This window comes from Pleuronectes platessa, chromosome 7, assembly GCF_947347685.1.
Source record: "Pleuronectes platessa chromosome 7, fPlePla1.1, whole genome shotgun sequence".
Classification (NCBI taxonomy): Eukaryota; Metazoa; Chordata; class Actinopteri; order Pleuronectiformes; family Pleuronectidae; genus Pleuronectes; species Pleuronectes platessa.
The window spans coordinates 25,627,010-25,648,458 of NC_070632.1; the positions used below are offsets into that span (position 1 = coordinate 25,627,010).

Consider the following 21,449-nt stretch of genomic DNA (forward strand, 5'->3'; position numbering starts at 1 on the left):
GTGTTTCTGCGTAGTGCCATCAATCTTACAGTGATTTCTACCCAACCATCTGTTTTTAAATGAACCCCCCCCCCCCCCTGTATAAACTACAGACAGTGAGAAAACTAGACATATTTACAAGGCACCTGTCAAAGCTACATGGTCTCAGTGTAAGCACATTTCTTTGTGGGGGCTATCACTTCTGCATTTACGTACATGTGCGTGTGCTCACATGCATGTGAGTGAGAACTACCCGAGGTGCGTGCTTGGATTTCAGCGGTAGTCCCTGACCTGCATACCGATCCTGCTGACTCACCTGATGAGTCCCGGACAAAAACCTGCATCCAGTTGAACTTTTTTTTTTTCTTTTACAGTGGCACCATCAAGAGTCGCGCACCTGTCCACTTTTTGAACATGCATGTGGCCGTGTTATTAGTGTGTATCACTTACTGCAGGAGACAGGAACACACACATACACAGGTTGATAACTGAGGTGGTGTGTTAAGCCTGCTGTTGTTGACTTAAAGACTTTAAGACGGGATTAGAAAGGAGAGAGGAGAGGTTGTCAGTTTTAATGTGATAATAGTCGTATTTAAAAAAAAGAATGCTGTTTCTTTCATTTTTGGATTTTTTAAGTTTACAATTTTCATAGAAAAATGTCTAAAACATTATAGAAGTCAATCTTGTGCTGCATAATAAAACTGTAGCATCATCTTAATAAGAAACACAATGTAAATGTACTAGTTTTGAATTTGTGACAGTGTTAAGTAATGTCAAATTTCTCTTCATCCTTACGTGCATTGCCCAGAGCTGTTACGCACACAAACTGGGCTCCAATCTTAAACTAATCACTAGAGGAGACCAGTAGCTCTGGAGGCGGCTGATAATAAAAATCTTGAATCTTGAATCTTGAATCTTGAGTGGAGGATCCAGAGGGAAGAGAGATGAAAGACAAGATGCAAAGACTGAGATACAAAGACAGACATGCCTCATGTTCGTGTTAGCTGGGGATTAACATGGACTCTGCTGGGATGATTCAAGCTTTAATACAGGGACAATGCAGTGAGGTGGTTAAGATACCTCACATTAAGTCCATGTTCTCCTGACGGGCTGGAAAATTCCACCAGAGTCTGACGAACAGCCGTAATTTGTGTGTGTGTGTGTTTGTGTGTGTGTGTGTGTGTCTGTGCGTGTATGTTTGTGTGTGTGTGTGTGTGTGTGTGTGTGTGTGTGTGTGTGTGTGTGTGTGTATGTGTGTGTGTGTGTCACTTTGTGACCACAAGCAAGACATGTTTGCTTGATTTTTACTCAAGAGTAGGAACGAGTCAACATCTTGTTTTAGACTGAACTAGCAAATGCTCTAATACAGCAAAAGGAAATGACATCAAGAAGTAACTTATGATGTAAATAAGAATTACTCTGTTTCTTTCCTAAAGTTGCTGCATGTTTTATAAACTTCAATCACTGCATAAAAAGAGCGTTGATGAATGATGCTATATCTTTTGGGCCTGAATTTCAAATGCCTTGATTTATTCAGATGGTTTGAGGCTATATACTTATCCTTGATTAAAACGTTAAACGCAGAAAGAGATAAAATCATAAAGGTATCATCTGCTTACACCAGATTCCTTGATTTACCTTCTACCTTCTATGAGGAGACACACCTTTTATATTGCTATAGGCAGTAAAAGAAAATTATGGATCCAGATTGTGGAATAGAATATGGCATAAATCCTCTCAATCATTTTGAATCCATACAGTGGAGATTTTTGTAACCTTTAATTTTAACGCAGATCTTTCAACACTTTTTTCTGACTGCCTCCTCCCTCATACTGCACATTCAGAAATACATTACTGGACGGATAACCACGAAACGAACAAGGAAGGATACGGTGTGGGTCAAGGAAGAACTCCTTCAGATCTGAGTGTGGATCTGGATCTGGGGGCTCATCAAAACATTTCTTATCATTTTCTTTGACATTTTGTGCACATCTAGGAAACTGATATGTATGTGTGCAATTTGGTGCAGCTTGATTGAATTCAAGAAGACTGCTGGGCCTTGGTAGAGCTGAGTGCTCAATGCTATTATAGTTCTATAACCGCACCCTTTTTGATCCCTTTTACATAAATGAATGTTATTATTGAGGCACCATGTAAAAACACTGAGAGAATTGGCTTACATTTGGTCTTTCAAGAGTGTTTTTTAAACTGGGTATAGTGTTCCTATACCCAGTAAAAGTGTCTCTTGTAAGTGAGAGACCATTTAAAGTGTGGCCTTATAAAACTCTGGAGTTGCCAAACAACTGTGAAAGGGCGGCCTAGCCTGAAAGCCAGAGTCATGGCCCAGTTAGACAGGAGGGCAGGGGAGAGTCTAGACCACAGGGTCGGGATAAGAAGAGGGGAAGTGAAGGCGAAGGGTCAGCGGGTCACCACCAAACAATGGGAACAAAAGATGGGGTGAACAAAAGCAGACACAAAAGGCTGTGACTTTGTGCTCTACACGTCGTCCAAGTATGAAGTGTGTTGACCCAGAGCGAGTTCAAATAATCATCCATCTTGTCTCAATGACTGCTCTTTTTAAGGAGTGCAGGGCCCAGCTAGCATCTCCACAACATACACTCGTCGATGTGTCACTGCATCCTAATTTTCAATGAGAAAAGTCCAACGACACATTATTACACAATACCAACCTTATGGAACCTTTATACAGGAACAAAAGTGTATGAGCAGCTAGTAATTCAAACTGCACTTCCTTACTGTAATTACAGTGCCGTACAGAATTGCTTTGTGCTCGCCTCCAGACACGTGTATTCAATAAAACACATTAGCGCAGCTGTTACAGCTGTTTGTGTTGTTAACAAAGGATGTGTAGACGCTGCATAACTCTGATAGTATAGCTTTATTACACTGACAGCCCATTTGACATTACATAGGAACATGTACCTTCAGAATTTTTTTATTGGACGACAAATCATAAACACACACGTAGAAGAGACAGTGTTAAGCACAGGCCGTGAGTCGTGTAGAATCACGTGATCAAAGTGACAGCAGTCTTCTGAGTGGTGCGTTGCTCACGTTTGTTCAGCTCCTGGCTGCTCCCACAGTGATCTGGCAGTGATGATCAGAGGCTACATGGGCACGCTGCACACAGACCCACACAGATCCCTCCTCTTTATTTACAAAATGGCAGAGATTGGTCACGGAGACAAAAGGATTGTATGATTGGCTACATGTGTTCATTGTTCACGGCACTGTTCACTTTCGTGGAGCAGATTTAAAGAAGAGGTTCATCACCAATACAAAAATATATAGTACAGCAATTTTTTGTCATAGCAAACATTCATACCTGTCCGTGGCTGGCCCACTCACATCAGCAGCCCCTCAGATAAAAAAACAACATTTATTACACAATGGAAAGAAAAGGGGACATGACCACCCTAGAGGTTTGTGTTTTTTAGCACATTTACAACAAATTTATTTGACTTTATTTTTTCCCTTTTTTTCTCTGGTCCAAGGAAGCCTTGATTTCACACTTTTTTCTTTAGAATTTGAAAATCCTTAACAGATTCTTGAAAGTGTATTGAACTGTGTAATCCATCAGAATCTATCACACGAACAAAGAATGAGCTGGAGAAGGCGGACTTTGGTATGTTACGTAGTTTGTGTTTAAATTCATAACATTTATTTTTAGTAAATTGTTAGAGAAATAATGAGATGCTGACGTCATCACTTATAAATTAATTAACATTATTTTACAATCAGCTCTAATAAATTTGGTTTTGCCAATACAGAGGCTTTTATGACAGTCACAAATTACTTATATGACTGTCACACCTGTTCCTTTTCTTTCGATCAGCTGGAATCTCAAATGTTCAATAATTGATATCATCATGAATCTGCCCAACCCTTAGAACTGCATTTAAACAAAATGCAGACAACACAAACAATGAAATGTGATGGATTACACGAGTATCAAGAATCTGTTAAACAATGTCTATATTGTACTAATATCCGAACATTTCAGATTCGATGACTTAATTGATGGCTTTTGAAAATACTCATTATTTGTAGTTAGGAAGCAACAATATGCAAACACTCTGGTTTGGTCTTTAACAATAAAATATTTCTTCATAAGGACATAACGCACAGTCGTCATAGAGATAGAGTGACACATAGCTTGCTCACAGGAGTTTGAAGCCATGGGACCACAGGAAACCTCTGAGGTATAAGTTTGACTCGAAGCTCTTTAGTGAAATGTTGACCAAAAGTTACGTAATTTAAAAAGTGTTGAAGGCAGAGGAGCTTTTAAGGTCTATGGTTAAATGAACCAAACATGAGATTAACCGACTTCTGGCTCTGAGCCATTTGTCAAAGGGAAACAGTGAGAGCAACTAAGACCAAAAAAAAAGAATCATGATGCTCATTTGGTTTCTTTCTTTAAAAGAAGACCTCGAAGCTTTGACGTGTTATGCTGCTGTCAGAGTTGTAGTGTTTGGACATGATGGACTCTTCAGCTTTAAAAGCAAAAAGCTAATAAAGCTGCTTCTAACCTTTTTCTCTCAGAAACATCCAGGGATTCCAAACATGTGAGTCATGGCGAGACAGTGATTTTCTTTTTTTTAATTATCCAAAGATAATTATTACAAACAAAGCATCCAGTGACCTGCACACAGGCAGAAGTTTCTTTTTGTTTTTTACACATCCCACCTCACACCTAAACGTCCATTCCCGTGTTACCGGCTGTTATGGATCTGCTGCCTGCCTCAGTTTACTCACCCCAGGCAGCTACATCTATCACAGCAGGCGCCATTGTCTCTGAGGTGTATTAGGGTGGCATACAGTCTACTTTATAATGTGTGGAGGTGTTAAATCCTTTATATGACACTCTGCATGGCCATTTGTCGAACATTCACATTACAGACAGCGAAAAAGGTCCAAGCCACATCCGCATATCGAAGAACACTCCAACCGCACAAGAGCAGAAAAACGAAATCTATCCCTCTGGCAGTGAGGGTGGGAACAGCAGTCAGTGGGGCTTTTTGGGGACGAATGGCCTTGTGCTCCTGTGACAGTGGCTTTGTCCGCTGTAGAGTTTCAACGGAGGCGTTCCTGTGCCTTGTAATTGTCTTGTAGAAGACGCAGGAAGGCTGACCTCCCGTTCCCTGGGGTCGATTAAAGGTCAGACAGGTTTATCGTTAAAGTCAGTCCACGGAGGCTCCTGACGTTTGGCGATGCTTGAGAAGGATCAAAGGTTGAGGATCTATGTACAATGAGCAACCAGTCACAGCTCGGAAAACTGTTGCCCCTCAGTATACAGTGTCCAGTGTTTTGCAAGTACATACAGTAGTTCTTCATCTCCTCACCTCGCTTTCTTCCCTGCTCTCTTTCGGAGTCTTCCTCCAACTGCCTTCCTTCCCTCTGGTTCCCTCGTTCAGGTGCAGCAGTCCCGCTCCACGTGGCAAAGGAAGGGGGATTGGGAGGGCAGGGAACTGGAGATGGTCGGGTCGGATGAGGACGAGAAGGACCGGGTGGAAGTATTTGCAGTGGAGGCAAGGAGGGAGGGGTATGGGCTCATCTTGTCGATGTTGACGTAGGTGGTGTTGAGCAACACGTAGTGCTCGCCGCTAAAGCTGGAGAAGATGGCGGAGATGCGCGACACCAGGTCAGAGACAGAGGGGCGGCGCTCCGGCTTCGGATGCCAGCATTCGATCATCACTGTGTAGCTGGAGGAGAGAAGAGGGAGGAGTCAAAACAAAAATCCGGCCGGACTTCAGTGCTTGACTACACCTAATGTGTTTTTCTTATTTCAGTATTACACTAAGAGTAATTAGTAAATACAAATTTGGGGTGCATTCTTGTCACTTGTCAAGTACTACGCAAAAAGAAGGGGTTATTGAATGAGTGGGTGATATCAGACACAGGCACCAAATACACAAGGGAGGCAGCAGGGAGGAGTGAACACAGGTGAAACACAGAGCAGGTGGCTACGGTCACCAGGGTGGGAAACAGCTCAGACACAGGAGGTAAAGCAAAATCAAGTTCGAGTTTCCAAAATAAAAGAGGATATGAGGAACTCCAAGAGCAACAAATAACCAAACACAGAACAGAAATCCAGTAATACAAACACAAGGAAAACATACAACAGAAAATCTTTCAGGAAGAGCTGTAACATATACTCACGACAATCCTGAAGCAAATCCTCACACACACACACACACACACACACACACAACTAAAAGTGTGTTCAAATAGTACAGATACCTTTTGAGGTGCTAGCATTAAGTGTCCATATGAGTACTGAGGATATTATCCATCTTGTCAATGTTCTAAAATAATTGGGAAATAATAATTTTATAAAATTAAATACTAAATAAAATGAAATGCAAAACTATTCTTTTCTTTCACATTCTCAAATATATAGTTAACTGAAGAGGTTCACATTTTTCTTATATTTCGTAAACTAAAAAAGTTTACTGTTTAGTTTTTTTTTTCTTCCATGTCGACTTTCACTGTGGTGTACTTTCTCTGACTCTTTAATTCTTAGAGCTGCTGTCAAATCTTTATTTGCTTTTTCAGTTGTTGTATTTCATTACTTTGTTTATGCACAAAATCTGTTTCTCCTGTTTCTCCTCTACTCTTCTAGATCTTTTTCAGCTTTTCATAGAGGGAGTTCGTTCCAAATGCTACAAAGGCCATTTAACGTCATCACTCAGCAGTCTAAAAATCGATTATAATTATTATTATTTCTCCCTCTAACAGGTGTTGTTTGTGATAAATAAAAGGTCTGTTAATTGTTTAAACAGGTCTTGAAGATAAGTTTAACTTCTACCAGAGCTGGCCTCATTTTAGTTTTTATCATTTTACAACAAAGCTTCTGACATTTCTGATATTGCCTTTTTCCCTTAACTTGGCAGGACGACTCTATCATTGTTGAAAATTATGAAAAATAGCCCCATTACCAGACATATAAAGTATCTGCCAGGAACTGCTTTCATTACAACACCCTGTGAACTATCAGGACTCAGGAATTGTGGGAATGTTTGCAGACGTGCATCACCTCCTGATGTCTGTTTAATATATAGCTTGGGAACTTTTGGGCCTCAGCCTCCCCTCACCTGAGCTCTCCCACTCCACGCCAATTTCCACACGCACACACACGCACACATAACACTTAACATGCTACACAGACATGCAGTGTACGTCAGGATGTTATCTGTACAGCCTGAGGTCACACTTGGCTTTCGTTTCACAGCACCAGTGAGCCAGAGTTTAATGGACAAGGATAATTCACACACTGCCATGTTGAGTGAGTGGAAGTGTGCGCTTCATTGACACTGAAACACTCGGCTGCTGTGATTTGATGGGACATTTCAATAAAAAATTTATGATCTGCTTGTTTCCATCACTCATCGCTGTCACGAAAAGAGAAACTGTCTTTTATTGCAACTGCGTCATCAACAGAAAAGAGACTTTTTTTTCTAAAGCTTGTGTCTGGAGTTCAGCTCAGAGGAACCAGTGGGTTCAGCTGAAACAGTCGGAGCACAAATCACTCTGTATCTGAGGTGCTTTATCACTCCATGTCAGTAGGGTTCTCCTGGCAGACTCTGATGTGAGCAGCTCCAAAGAAAACAAACTCACACTCAGACCGAAAATTCAGGCGGAAAAAAACAAGGTCAGCTCAGCGGTGCCAACACTTGATGGGTGAACTTTAGTTGCAGCTGCCAAATAAACAGGTGCTTAGCAACAAAAAGAGATAAATAGAGCAGACTATAGGAATTCAATTTTACATTGAAAACTTTTACGGTTGAGCAAGAAAAAAATGAGTTTTATTTGACCCAAAGCTCTGAAGAGACCTAACGCTTGACTGAGAAGGCTGAGCAGCCGTAAGTGGGTCTCTGACTGTCGCTGACGATGATGGATGGTCTAAACTTGAGTGATTATTACTTATGATGTCCATTATTTATACAGCTCTTTCACCTTCACTGTTTTTCCCCAGCTGCTCTCTCCTGATCTCGGACTCCATCTCCCTCCTCCCCACCTCCACAGTGTATCACTCACACCTATTGAGGAGCAGCGCTTTGCTCAAGGAGGTGAAAAACATATATATGCATGGGTGTGTGTGTGTGTGTGTTTGTGTGTATGTGTGCGCGCGCACACTCACAGTGCGTCAGGACAGAACTCGGGCTGCAGCAGCCTCCGCCCCTGCAGGAGGAACACGGTGATGTCGAAGGAGTTCACATCAGAGTATGGGGGTGCTCCACGGGTCATCAGTTCCCATAGCAACACGCCAAACGACCACTGAGAGAAAGAACAATTAAATTAACTCCCCATCTCACGATTGTCTTTTTAATAACAATACACTTTTATGAGGTTACGTCCATTATATTTTTGTAATCTGAATTTCCCAGAGTGCAAATGGGGCTGAGTTCTCACCACGTCGGACTTGGTGGTGAACTTGTGCGTCTGCAGACTCTCCAGTGCCATCCATTTGACAGGAAGCTTGACTCCGCTCTTGTTGTGGACACTGTAATATTCTTTATCATAGACATCTCTGGCTAAGCCAAAGTCTGCCACCTTCACTGTGTAGCTTTCATCCAACCTGTCAGGAAGAAGAACAATCACTTTCTAGAACTGAATTCTACTCTGTGTTTTATATGTGCGACAACAAACTCTTATTCTCTCTACGCAGTAACCTATTTCACTCTGTTCAATTCTGACTTGTTCCCTTCACCTCTCTGCTCCAATGCATGTTAGTGTATCTCAGCCTGACAAATTAAAGTTTGTTCTATTTGTAAGAGACATATGATGGAGTGTCTTATGAATGAATGTGAACTCACATGCAGTTCCTGGCGGCGAGGTCTCTGTGGACAAACTTCTTGCTGGCCAGATACTCCATCCCCCGGGCCACCTGCAGCCCGAAGCCCATCAAGTCTTTCACTGTCGGGTTCTGGAGAAAACACAAGCGATCAGCTCACTGTGCTTTACCTCGGGGTGCTGTGACTGACAGCTGGGGCAGAAGTGAGTTCAACACGCCCAGAGTCTGTTTTCATTATCCTGCCTCACTTAACCTAAAATCAGCCAACCTAGATAATATCTACTAAGATGCTGGTTATAACTCAGTCAGTAAACTGTGTGGTGGAGTCATTACTTATCATGGACAACATCAGAACCATATATATATGAGAAGAATCCCAAATGTGTGCAGGTCGAGCTGGTTACACTAAAATCAAAACGTGACATTCAACAAAGTAAAATGTAAATGAAGATCAAATTAGTATCATAATTTTAAATCTAAATATAGATAAAATTACTATAACTAGAAAAGAAAAGAAATATTAGATATGAATTTGAATCTATTAAGTTTAAGCCCAAGGATAAACCGTAAATGAGCACAGGAATGTTAATGAGGTTAATACTGTTTTAGATTTTTTTTCTTATGATGAACACAGATGAACATGAACATGTGTTGCAGATTTAAAAAGTTAAAGTGATGCTCATTTATAATCATGAGAAATGTTTAACTGTGGGGATAATACTACTAGCAAAAGACCTCAGAGGCTTTATCTGTTTATTTCTCCTCATGTTATTCTGATCTGCAGGGATCACTATAAACGAATACTCTTATGTTGGGAATCACAGGATCTTTGATTAAATTGAGGTTATAATAAACATGATAGATTTATATACTGTGAAAAAGTCTTGATCTATTTGAAGACCAGAGTGGACACGTGAAAGAGCAGAAAAATTATTCCACACAGCTTTAAATATATCTGCTGGCCATAATTATTTCTCACTACACTGTAGCCTAAACTCTTTTGTCCAGGTCAGGATCCTGCAGATCCATGACCCTGGTTTTCCAGTGATCTGATTGAACAGCAGTTCGGTCGCTGACAGGTTCTTTTCTGTTATCTCCATCTGGAGCTCCGGAGGAGGTTAGTGGTTTATGATTAACCTCAGTAAAAAGTGAACCAGCTTCGTAGGACTGAAAAGTTTAATCCAAAGTTATCTTGATAATCACAGATCATGCTTCGTTGTACAGCCCCTGGATTCTTTGTGTACAAAGGCAGAGATTCACAACATGCATCTATCCAGTAAGTCCTTACGTGTGCCTCTTCGCGGATGAAGTTGCGCAGGTCGCCGTGCTTCATGTAGGGCAGGACCACCAGTGGGGAACCCTCGAGGGGGAGGCAGATACCCAGCAGGGAGAGAACGTTGGGGTGGCTGAAGTCCTTCATGATTATCCCTTCCTTCAGGAACTGGGACACCTCTTCAAGATCTGTGATACCTTAGGAAAAAAAAAAAAAAAACATCTAAGAATACAATCAACAAATCATCATGATACCTTTTTCTAGAACGCTTTTATAGACTCTTAATAACTTATTACATCACAAATATTTGACGTTTTGCAGGTGGAAAGTTTCCAACCAAGAGTCAGAATTGCAGAGTGAGTAGAGGGCAGGAAGGAGGACAGCTCAGACTACTGTCCTGGCATCACTGACAAGGTCATTCCTCATATAAGCTATCTTTTGGGAATCAGAATGATGATGGAAACCAAAAACCCTTCCCTGAATACTCTTACACAGACCTCACCCACACCAAATCCCCATTTGCCAATTGCATCCCAGCCTCTGGTGCCCTGCACTTTAGCCCGGCTGACTCTGCTGTAATCTGGTTACAGATAGAAGCTCTTTAGGCCTGGAGGAACCCGCCATTGGCCTCCAACTTAAAGAGGACAGAACTCAATGACAGAGAGAGGTGACATTTGGTTTTCAGAGCCTTGATTTGAAAGTTAAGGAGGAAAAAGAGGTTATTGCAGTGAGGAAGATGGATATTCCTCCCCCTTCTTTTATTTTGGAGGGACAGAATGTGTCGTTGTTCATTTTCCTTTCAGCTACTTACTATAGTAAAAGCTAAATTAGGATAATTTAAGCCAAGGAAAACCATAAACATTGACATGGTGCCTGAGGAAAACACTAAACCTAATCAAAGGTTCAAATCCCAGGGGACCCAGCAGACAGTCCCATTCCCCCGTGGTTGGTGGCTCTTTGTGACCGCGTGGGTCTACCCTCCATATTGTCCCAGCATCAATCTCCCTGCTCCATCTGACAGTTTACATGATTAGACGGGACCCTACCGCCGTCCTCAGCATCAGACACTCATTCATCACCATTGTGTGAAGCTGAAAAGGATTTGGCACACTGATGAGATGAGATCCCTAAAGCTATTGGAGCATCATGATATCATGTAATAAGTATGTGATCGAGTGGATTAGGATGCAATAATTATACCTGGATGTGAATAAGTATGGACAAGGAGAGGATGCGTTTAGTGTGCTCCTATCATGCTAGATCATACAAGTCTATTCCTATAGGAAAAAATTACTACAGTTAATAGTTAATTTTAGTAAAAGGGGGGAACACTGGTGCAGTGGTTAGCACTGCAAAAAGGTTCATGGTTTGAACCTGAAAGCTGGTATGGGTCTTTCTGTGCTGAGATTGCATGTTCTCCCTGTGTCTGTGTGGGATCTCTCTGGGTTCTTGCCATTCTCCCACTGTCCAAAGACAGGGAGCTTAGGTAACTACAGACTAAATTGTAAAAAACACATGAATGTGAGCATTTGTATCTATATGTCAGTCCTGTGATATGCTGTAACCCGCCTCTCGCCCAATGACAACTGGGATTGACGCCAGCTCCCCAATAACCCTCAAAGGATAAGTGGTAGAGATGTTGGAAAGGTGGTTGGACTTAAAGCCAGAGTGCAGGACGTGTTTAGCCTTAGCTTAGGATGAGGCATTAACTGAATATGGGTTTCTATCAACATTACATGCATCATCTCTACAAGACTGTATGCATGTGAAAAGAGCCACTCGCCCAAAAAAAACAAACTTTTGGGGTTGTAATGCTAAGTTGCGTGATACAACATTTTCTTTTGAACTTCTCTGTGTCAGGCATCTGCCTGAGTGTTTAGTGTGTGTGTGTGAGTTTGTGAGTGTGTATATGTATGGTAGCATGCTTCAATGCCAAATGTTGTGTACAGGTGTGAGGATGTGGTTGGTGGACTGTTTCCCTGATTGATGGTGATTGGCTGTTTGACAGATACTCCAGTCAACCAAGTTGGCTACGCTGGCAGGCAGATGAAAGCAGGCTCGGATTTATATCTCTTCAACCACCAATCAGCTACACACCAAAGCCATTATTAAACCCAGAGTTTTAAACCTTGTTAAATAGAGGGGATGGACTGCCATTTCTGTTCTCTCCTGTTTGATTTAGTCAGGTAAGCTGTGTTATTTCCCAGCTAGTTTTGTTTGTATGTTAAGATTGAGTTTGTCCTCCTGGAGTCTGAGTAATATCATTTTTAAGCTTAATGTGTCTGTTTCATTTTAAAAAAGTGGCATTATTTGCAAAAATGTAGCAAACAGTGTTCCTGTGGTTGCTCGAGGGAAAACAAAGCCTGTATAGATGACTGTGTTGATAACTGTAGACGTATGAGACAGGGTGCAGATGAAGAGGAATGCAGTCACTCCCCTTGTTTATAAAGACTTTGGCTGCCCTGTATTCATCGAATGGGATTTGTACTTACGGTTCAGGGACTTGATGGCACAGTGCTGCTTCTGCCCGTCAGGCTCGAGCAGAGTTCCATGGAAAACACAACCGAAGTGACCTACAGGTTACAACATGATTCACAGTATTAAAGTCAGAATTTATCAGCATTAAAAAAAGCTTGTGTTCAACCCTGTAAAGAGCTCCAGAAAATCATTTTGCTATAAGACAGGTCAATTTTACACAGTGTTATGTGAGATGCACCACTTTCAGTCCAAAAGACAATGAGGTGCAGCTGCAAAGCAAAGGTGAACAATGGCTGCCAGGCCTATGTAAGTTGGCAGGAATCAGTTGGAACTTCAGGAAGTTAACTTTTTCTTACATGCATTGTGGAGGTGACACGTCTGAGTGCTGTTAAGCCGTCAGTTATGCGTTTCAACCTGGAGGGAAGTTCTGGCTCCCACCTCCATCCATACAGTTGTCATCCACCAATCATGGTCTTAGGAATTCTTTGGAAACCACGGCCAAGATGGAGGTGCCATTACTGGGAATTTAATCCTTTTCCTCTGTTGTGTCAAGTGGAAACTTTACCTCTGCACTACTTGTGTCCCCTAAACTATTAGTCCCCCCCCATCTTTATTCAGGAGCATGGTCTTTCAGTTTGAGAGCAGGACTTATTGATTTCACATTCAGATTCCGTAATGCTTTCACTCAAAGCCTTGCACTCGCACGCAGATAGCCCCGGCTTGTTCTTGGCATCGCCCTGCTTGTGCTCGAACTGTGAGCTTGCACTCAGATATTTTGATGCTGGGACAGATTTCCTTCGCTCCAGCCTCAGCTCTTTCCCTCATGGTCATGCTGCTACTGTGTGGGCGAGAAATGTATGCTCTCACATTTTTCTTCTATGTCAGGTGTAGTGTTGACAAATGAAATTGTCCTGCTATCATTGTAGGTATGTTAGCTTTACCCCTTAAAGAGTCCCCAGTATGGGCGGTTACTTTTCCCCGGGTTCATGCACTCCTATATGGGACTCTTAAAGAAATCTCAATCCAAGCAACAAAATATCTGAGTGCAAGCACACAGTATGAGCACAGACAGGGGCTACTTGAGGAAAAGCATTACAAAATCTGAACGTGAAATCAGTATGTCCTGCTCTCAAACTGAAAGACCGTACAATTTACAGAAAGTAAAATGTTCACACTGTTCATTAAATAAAGTGAAATAGCCTAGTGGAGCCCGGACATAAATGATGATGCTTGATTGGGGAGACTGTGACAAACACCACCGGCTGGCAGAGAAACATCAATAGAGAAGCACATTCATGTTGATGCTGCCAGTACACTGAGAGTCACCTACAGTACATATTCAAACTATTTCCATACACTGTTTAGACATAATGTAATGCAGAGTTTAGAGCAGAAACATCAGGATGATCTCCTGTCGTGTATACAGGCAAAAACCTTTATTGCAGGTTCAGACAAAAACAAGCACATCTGACCCCTCTGTCAGTGGGGTCAGTGTGTTTCGCAGATTTTTACACACATAATGGTTAATTCTGATTCTCTAAAGTTACCATCACCCTCACACTAAATCAGCCCCCTCAAGTAACACAGTACGCCTCTTTATTCATTAATACCCCAGCCCAGCTAATAACCTATGCCGAACCCCATTGAGTTATTGAGCATTTTATTGAATTACATCTCTTCTTTAAGACACGAGGTATGGCCCCAGACGGGGAGGGGTGGAATAAAATGAGTGCGGCCTTCTCCTATCACGTCCGTGCAGATGGCTGAGGGTGTTGGATTACGCCTCCCTACAAAGGACCCTGGGAATACTAGCTGTGAACAAATCATCCTACGCCACTTTAAAAATCCTGCTTCAAATCCAGGCACTTTTCTTCGGGGGATAATTCAGCAGAGGGGGCGGAGGGCTGTTTTCTGGGGTCTCTCTCCTCTTGATGTTGAATTTGATCGGTGGGTCTGAGCCACCTACTTAAATGTCACAATGTGAGGCGATTTTGTGTCTGCGAGTCCAACTTGCGGTTTGATAAAGCAGGCAATTAAGCTTATTGTGGGCGACTTTAGTTTTTATGTAGCTTTACGTAAATCCCAAATTGAATGCCAAATTATATGGGAGAGCACTGGACAAACGTATAACTCCACATCAGTTTCTAGTATCCCAGCAGAAGTGTTTGAGTCTGTGTTATCTAAGATAAGTAAAGTCATCTTTCATTTTGAATAGAATTTTTATCCCTTTGGTTGTTAATATTATATTCTCATTATGCACATCCATTTGTAGCTGTGGTAAAAAAAAAATGCTTTATGATGCTCGTGATTGCGAGTATCCCAGTCACTGGATCATCTTCATGCATCATGAACGTCTTGTTCCTGCACTCGCACTGGGATTAATGATTGCACAGTTCTGTATGCACGCTTTCACAGCACCTTATACATCTTTATACATAGATGTCTCCAACTCGATAAATGTCCACTTTGTAAGCAGTGATTCGCTCCTTCCAGACCAAAATACTGCATAGGAAATGACACATGTTATATTTCCTCTTATTTAGCTTAAGTGGAAAAAGAAGTGGGCAAAAACACCAAACAGAAAAATGCCGAAGAACTAGAGTAATGAAAATATAGCTGAATAGGTTTTCTTCAACATGGCCCTAACATGGAGAGTAAAGTAATACAACTATATTCTTGTAATATTACAACTTTTAGAGAAGTATAAAATGTCATCCTTATGCTCTAATATTATGACTTTTTCTCTTAATTTAAGAGTAGTTTTTTTTGTTGCAACATGGCCCTAATACTCCATCACAATAAAGACCCAGGGACATGCCAAATTTAAATAAAATGAGCTCAACTACCAGTAGACATAATTTGTGGGACTGACCTCTGCCGATGACTTGGTTGAGGTGAAGCAGCAGCTGGTCTCTGGCGATCACCACGTGCTGCACTTCCTTCAGGAGGTCTGGGTGGAGACAGGTTGGATCTATGTGGACTGGGGCCATCAGCAGGGGAGACACCAGCTCGCCCTCCATCCCAATACCCATCCCCATTCGTCCACCCAGTGTCCCCAGCCTGGGAGACAGCAGCTCCCCATTGCCTCCATAGATGGGAGGGGCCCCTCGGCAAGTCTCTGGCCTGTCTGTGCCCTGATCTGGAGAAGCAAAGGATACGTGCTTTAAGGTTAGTGACTGTACCAGTGAGGCCTCCAGAGGTCAAGGTCTGCTAAACCATCACAGGAGGCTTGCTACAAAGGCAAAGAGCAACTTGACACTACGATGGAGGCGGGCAGAGCTGGAAAAACAAAGTCTCTGATTTCTCCTATGATGTTGTTAAGGGGAAAACAATAAAAAAATGAAAAGCAACTATATGCAAAATGATCCAAATTCAATCTTAAGAGCCAGAACAGAAGACAGACAGGAAAATAAATGGCAAACTGAGATATGGACGTTCAGCTCCTGATGGTAACAAGCAACAGCTCATTAGAAACCTTCTCAGATTTGAGCTCTTTCAAGTCGCTGTCAAGCAGCATGAAAATTGCATTGCCCATCAATCTCAGGATCTTAACACAAGGACCCCCCCCCCCCCTCTCCCTCAGGATCCGAGCTAAGAGAGCACCAGAACCACAGGTGACTCAGATTACACCGGGCGGTCGTTAGGAAATTGGACTGAAGATTAGTCAGCTCACTTGTGATGAAAACAAAAAAGGAGTTAGAGAATGGTGAGAGGTGGATACACGTAGGAAGTTGTTGTTTTTTTCTAATAATTTTTGCGTGTGTTGAAGCATCATCAACCCCCCCCCCTCCAGTGCACGGTGATGATGAAGTTCAGTGCACGTCTGAAAGCAGCTTAGTTGATCCAAAATATATAAAATAAAGAAAACAAAACAATTTAAAAACATATAAGATATGCACTGCTAGCAAGTGGTCAGCCCCACAGGGAGCGAGCAGGTAGGTGTGAGGGAGGGAGGGAGGAAGGTGAGATGGGAGATGGGCTTATCTGGTTGACGTACCCTCCAGCAGGGTTGTTCTATAGTCGACTGACTCGTGGGAGACCATTTCATTAGTGGGGCTGACGCTCCTTGCGTTAGCCAGCCTGTCCAGATGCTGGATGTGCCCCCGGCCATCATACCACACCTCAGACAGATCTAGAGACAGAGAGGGAGGGAAAGAGGAAGAGCGGTGAAGAAGGAGCGACAGAGACATGAGATGGATAAGAGGAGTTTGGAAAGGAGGGTGAGCAAGAGAGAGAGAGAGAGAGAGAGAGAGAGAGAGAGAGAGAGAGAGAGAGAGAGAGAGAGAGAGTGAGTGAGAGAGAGAGAGAGAGGAAGAAGTGAGGGGGAAAGGATGAGATAAAAGATAGAGAGTAGGGGGAGAGAGAGGAGAGAGTTACTAAGAAAGGCAAAGCGTTCCGCCAGTGCACCCCCACTCACAAACATACTGTAAACCCACCAGGCAAAAAAATCCCAGCAGATACACATGCACAGGAGACACACTGACATCAAAATAGAATGCCTCTCTCCTTTTCTAAATTTTTTTGCTGTTACTTTACTAAGACAGAGATTTTTAGAATAATGTGGTAATATTACAAAAAATCGAAATTGGGAGGACAGTGGCAGGATTATGAGAATACAGTTGTAATGGTATGAGAATAAAGTCTTAATTTAATGAGAAAAAAGTTGCAGTCGTAATTTCACTCTAATCTAAAATCTTGAATCAATCTAAATTTATCATGAGAAACTATGATATCCATTTGGATATCAAGCAGATAGACAGTCGCCCAATTCCCTTTTCCACAAAAGGGGCAACTTCCTCCAAGTCTGTGAGGTTCTTCCTTCAGAATAGAAAAAACTTTCTCGAATAATATTATAATTCATTAAAGTATTCATTTTTGTTAAACTGTTTTGTAATTTGTAAAACCTTAAGTATAACTTAACAAGATGATCAACAATCCTCATTTTCAAAAATTCAACAGACTGATCTTGATATTCTCCATCTAACATAACATTTATCCTATAATTACCAATTGAAAATCATGAACTTGTTTCTCATAATACTACGATTACTCTCAAAATCTCAGATTATGTTTCCCCTTTAAGTGGCCCTTATACTCAGACTTTACAAACATAGCTGCTAAAAACATTAACTGGAGCCTCTGATATCCATTTAACATTATAACTGAGGCAGTAGCAGACATGAAGTGACCTTTGACCCTCTGACCCCACCACTGCTTTTACCGTCAATGTGTTTGTTTCTTCTCCACATCAGCAGCGTTCCCAGCAGCAGCAGCAGCAAGCTGACACAGACACAGCCCACGATCAGGCCCGTGTAGTCCGGCTCCTGTGCCAGCGTCACCTTGCCTAGGTGCCTGATAGAATCCGCCTGACGCCACTGCAAATGGTAAGGGGTGGGGGGTGGAGGGGCACAGGGTGAACAATGTAGATGACAGGAATTAAACACAATTGCACCATCCTACTTCCTGTTGTGAAGTCAGAGGTCAGGCCTGGCAAGATCAGCCCGGGCTGGGTACATTTCACCTGCGTACTCCATGTCTATACACTATGAACTTAAATATCAAGCATTACATATTACTGATGTTAATCTCAAAAACACAACTTTATATGGACATGTGTAGATGAGTGGCATCCCCAGGTCATCATTTGCCAGCCTGTAGTGAGCAGTCAGGTTACCAGTCGGTAATGAGATCGCCTTACTTCAAAGTAAGGGTTGGACATAGTTGGTCTATGTGACGATAACGTCACGCTTGAGAAAATTGCACAATTCAAGCTAGCTCTATGAAGTGGAATTCCAAACTCCTGCACAGTGGAATTTAAATGAAATGAAGATAACGGGCTCACTCTCAGTTTAATTGTGTTTGGCTGAATGAACAGAGTAGAAGACAGCAAACAAAATAAATGTCAGAACCTTGTAGAGCTATTGTTTTCTTTGTAGTACTGTAGGAAAGAGTGCAGTCCTGATACACTACATACTATATGGTGTAAGCACAAGCATTTAAAAGCCTTGAGTAGGAGATTCAGACAAATGGTATGCAATAAGCAAACACCCACACAGACACACACACACACACACACACACACACACACACACACACACACACACACACACACACACACACACATCAGTCTGTTGCCTCAGTCTCAGGGGGAGATTGCATCATTGATATTGCTTCTACCATTATTAGGTTTAGTGGGAATTAGGTTTTTTACTGCTGCTGCAGATGGGATAGTTTGTGTGTGTGTGTGTGTGTGTGTGTTTGTAGGTTAGTGTTGCTAAAGGATATTGGCTGAGCCTCGCCAGAGATATTCTTCTAAAGAGCAGTTCACAAGTCAACAGTGATGAGGCTGATAACGTCTGGTCTGGAGCACAAGCGTGTTTTGCCAGAAGGCGACCACTGGATATTATCTTGAAGGACGACATGAGGATGTCTGGAGCTCAGCATCTGATATCAACTTGAATTATAAAGGTTATATATGTATATATATGCAAGCTTATAAGCTATTAGGGTGTTTGGACAGTTGTTTGTTGCAAATGCAGATTCTAAATTTAATGAGAAACTAAATATATAACTTACTGAGTGGAACAAAAATCTGCCACGTATAGGATATTACAGTAACAAGTGCATATAAGAAATGAGTGATGTTTAATGTAATTCCAGACTCACTTCATCTACATAAATTGATTTCCCTGTGCCTTAAGTACAAATACTTCAGTTTGACTTCATACATTTCAAAGTAATGTCTCCTGACATCCCTTTGACACTGAGCCAGGACTTGAGGAAATGATGGGTCGCTGAGGATTGTATCTTGTCAAAAGTCAGTGTAGAACGACAGGTCTGCTCATGAACAGTCTTGTCATCAAATATTAAAGTATAAACAAGATGCTGTACCTCTCCAATGATGTTTTTATCTCTGTAAAACTATCTGTCCAAAATTGTTTATCCTAAAACCCTCGCTCCTCTCGCTGATATTCACTGTTGATGTTCACTGACATATTTCCAGCTGTCAGACCTCATTTAGCTGCTGGGGATGTGTTGAAATGGGGTTTAGCTTTGTACGTGTTGGACGTCATCTCGAGGAAAGAATTAAAACTAATCAAACAGACCAAGAAACAAGTGGTCAAACCTTTTTTGCTCTAAAGTTTATAACAATAGGATAGTAGAAAGCGTTTTACTGATCATAACGTGAAACCAGTGTGCATTGTTGCTGCATGTTATGAGAAATTAGTAAGAGTATAAAGTTAGAATTTAATAAGAAAAAGTCATAATATAATATTTAGGAGGTAAGCAGCAAGGAGAACTCCTGCTCCCTGCAGTTCCAGCCCTTCTGGAGCCGACACCTTGAGCCAATCTCATTGTTTCATGAGAGACAACCAATTTCCTTCCTCTTCCACAAAGAGGCAATTTCCTCAAATCTGCGTGTTACTCTTTTCAGAAGTGACAGTTTCTTTCACAATAGTTTCAGAGACCTGATTCTAATGGTGATGTGGTAAGAATGACTTAGTGGGAAGCTCCAAGCCCTATTTTAAAGCAAGAAAATTAACGCATGGTCAGCTTTTCCTATATTCCGCCTCTAAAATGACACATGGACTAAAATTACGACTTCATTCTCTTAATATTACAACTTTATTTATGACTTATTCTCACAATGTTATGACTTTATTAAAAAAATTACAGATTTATTCCCTTTTAGTTGCCCTCACACTCATCACACATTGGATATCTAACAGATCCGTCTCGATTAAAATGTCTTTAACGTTAACTTGCAGACATGTTGAATGCTGGGTTTCTGACCCTTTGCTCTTCTCACGACTCACGATGCTTGTCTTCTATTCAAGTGACGAGACAGCTGGTTGCTGAGCCCCTTCACTCGACACACTGCGCAATAAATTCGCCCTGAGCTGTATTTACTGTTTTTTATAAGAGGAATGCATTAGAGCAGGAGAGTTATTGGAGTTTCCTACCAATGATCTGGAACGCTGGAGGAATGTGGTGCTTTCCATGAACTACATTTAGAGTTTGTGATGAGTGGTTCAGTGTGACAGAATGATCCCGTCACTGAGGGGTCTCACAACAAACACTTTGTTTTATTCATTATCAATTATCAACCTGTGCATCATTGAAGGGAAAATAAATAAAGTAACATTTGAAGATATTAAGTCAAGTTGGAACATCCTTTGCCCGTCTATCATCACTGTGTGTTATGTTATTTCTGAGAGGCAGTCAGGCCTCTATGCCTCGGGAGCAGGTGCTGTGATGTGATATGAAACCTTTTATTGCTGAAATCCTTTCTACAAGCCCCATAATATAAACAAAGGGGAATTTTCATATAAATGCATTAGCTGCGGCTTAATGGATCTCTGCTGTGTCTTCATGTGTGAGTACATGTGTGATACAGAACATCCAAATCTCTCGTCTTTCTTGTCTCATATTTGTGATCACAGAACTGAGGTTATGGGTGTTAAATCTGCTGCCATCGCCACAAAAATCATCAAATTAAACACATCATCTGATCTTTTATTGAGCTTACAAGTATTTTTTATGAAATAGTGAGTATGAGCCAGGGTGACACAGATGTGCGCACAGCCTTAAAGAGATTTAAACGTATCTAATTTGGTCAGAATAATGCCGACATGTTGGCAGATCCTTTTTCCACACTTGTTTCAAGAACATGAAAAAGGAAAATTGAGTTCCCAGATTTATTTTGCAGCAAGTTGTTTGGGAGAAAGTTTTAAAGCCACACAAGGTAGTTTTTATATTTAAAAATAACACCTTAAAAATCATCATGCTTGAGTAGAGCCCGACATGGATCTTCTGTTTAGGAGGTTCCCATTGTGTACAGCATCTCGTATTTACACACACACACACACACACACACACACACCTTGCACTGTCATCCAAACA

General features: G+C 41.6%; 1 protein-coding gene across 2 annotated transcripts in view; it reads right to left on the reverse strand.

Annotated features, from left to right (window-relative positions):
• Positions 1-2,859: 2,859 nt before the first annotated feature.
• The window catches only part of met (MET proto-oncogene, receptor tyrosine kinase), a 68,851-nt gene continuing 50,261 nt past the window's right edge, over positions 2,860-21,449 (reverse strand). Inside the window, exons 13-21 of one of the 2 annotated variants that reach the window (XM_053426326.1) lie at positions 17,767-17,920; positions 16,543-16,677; positions 15,418-15,684; positions 12,560-12,640; positions 10,083-10,264; positions 8,817-8,926; positions 8,413-8,578; positions 8,141-8,277; positions 2,860-5,702 (exon numbers count right to left, since the gene is read on the reverse strand). In XM_053426326.1, coding sequence (XP_053282301.1) covers positions 5,411-5,702; positions 8,141-8,277; positions 8,413-8,578; positions 8,817-8,926; positions 10,083-10,264; positions 12,560-12,640; positions 15,418-15,684; positions 16,543-16,677; positions 17,767-17,920 — 1,524 coding nt within the window. In that variant the 3' untranslated portion in view covers positions 2,860-5,410. The remainder of the gene's footprint in view (positions 5,703-8,140; positions 8,278-8,412; positions 8,579-8,816; positions 8,927-10,082; positions 10,265-12,559; positions 12,641-15,417; positions 15,685-16,542; positions 16,678-17,766; positions 17,921-21,449) is intronic. The other variant, XM_053426327.1, reaches the window with a different exon arrangement.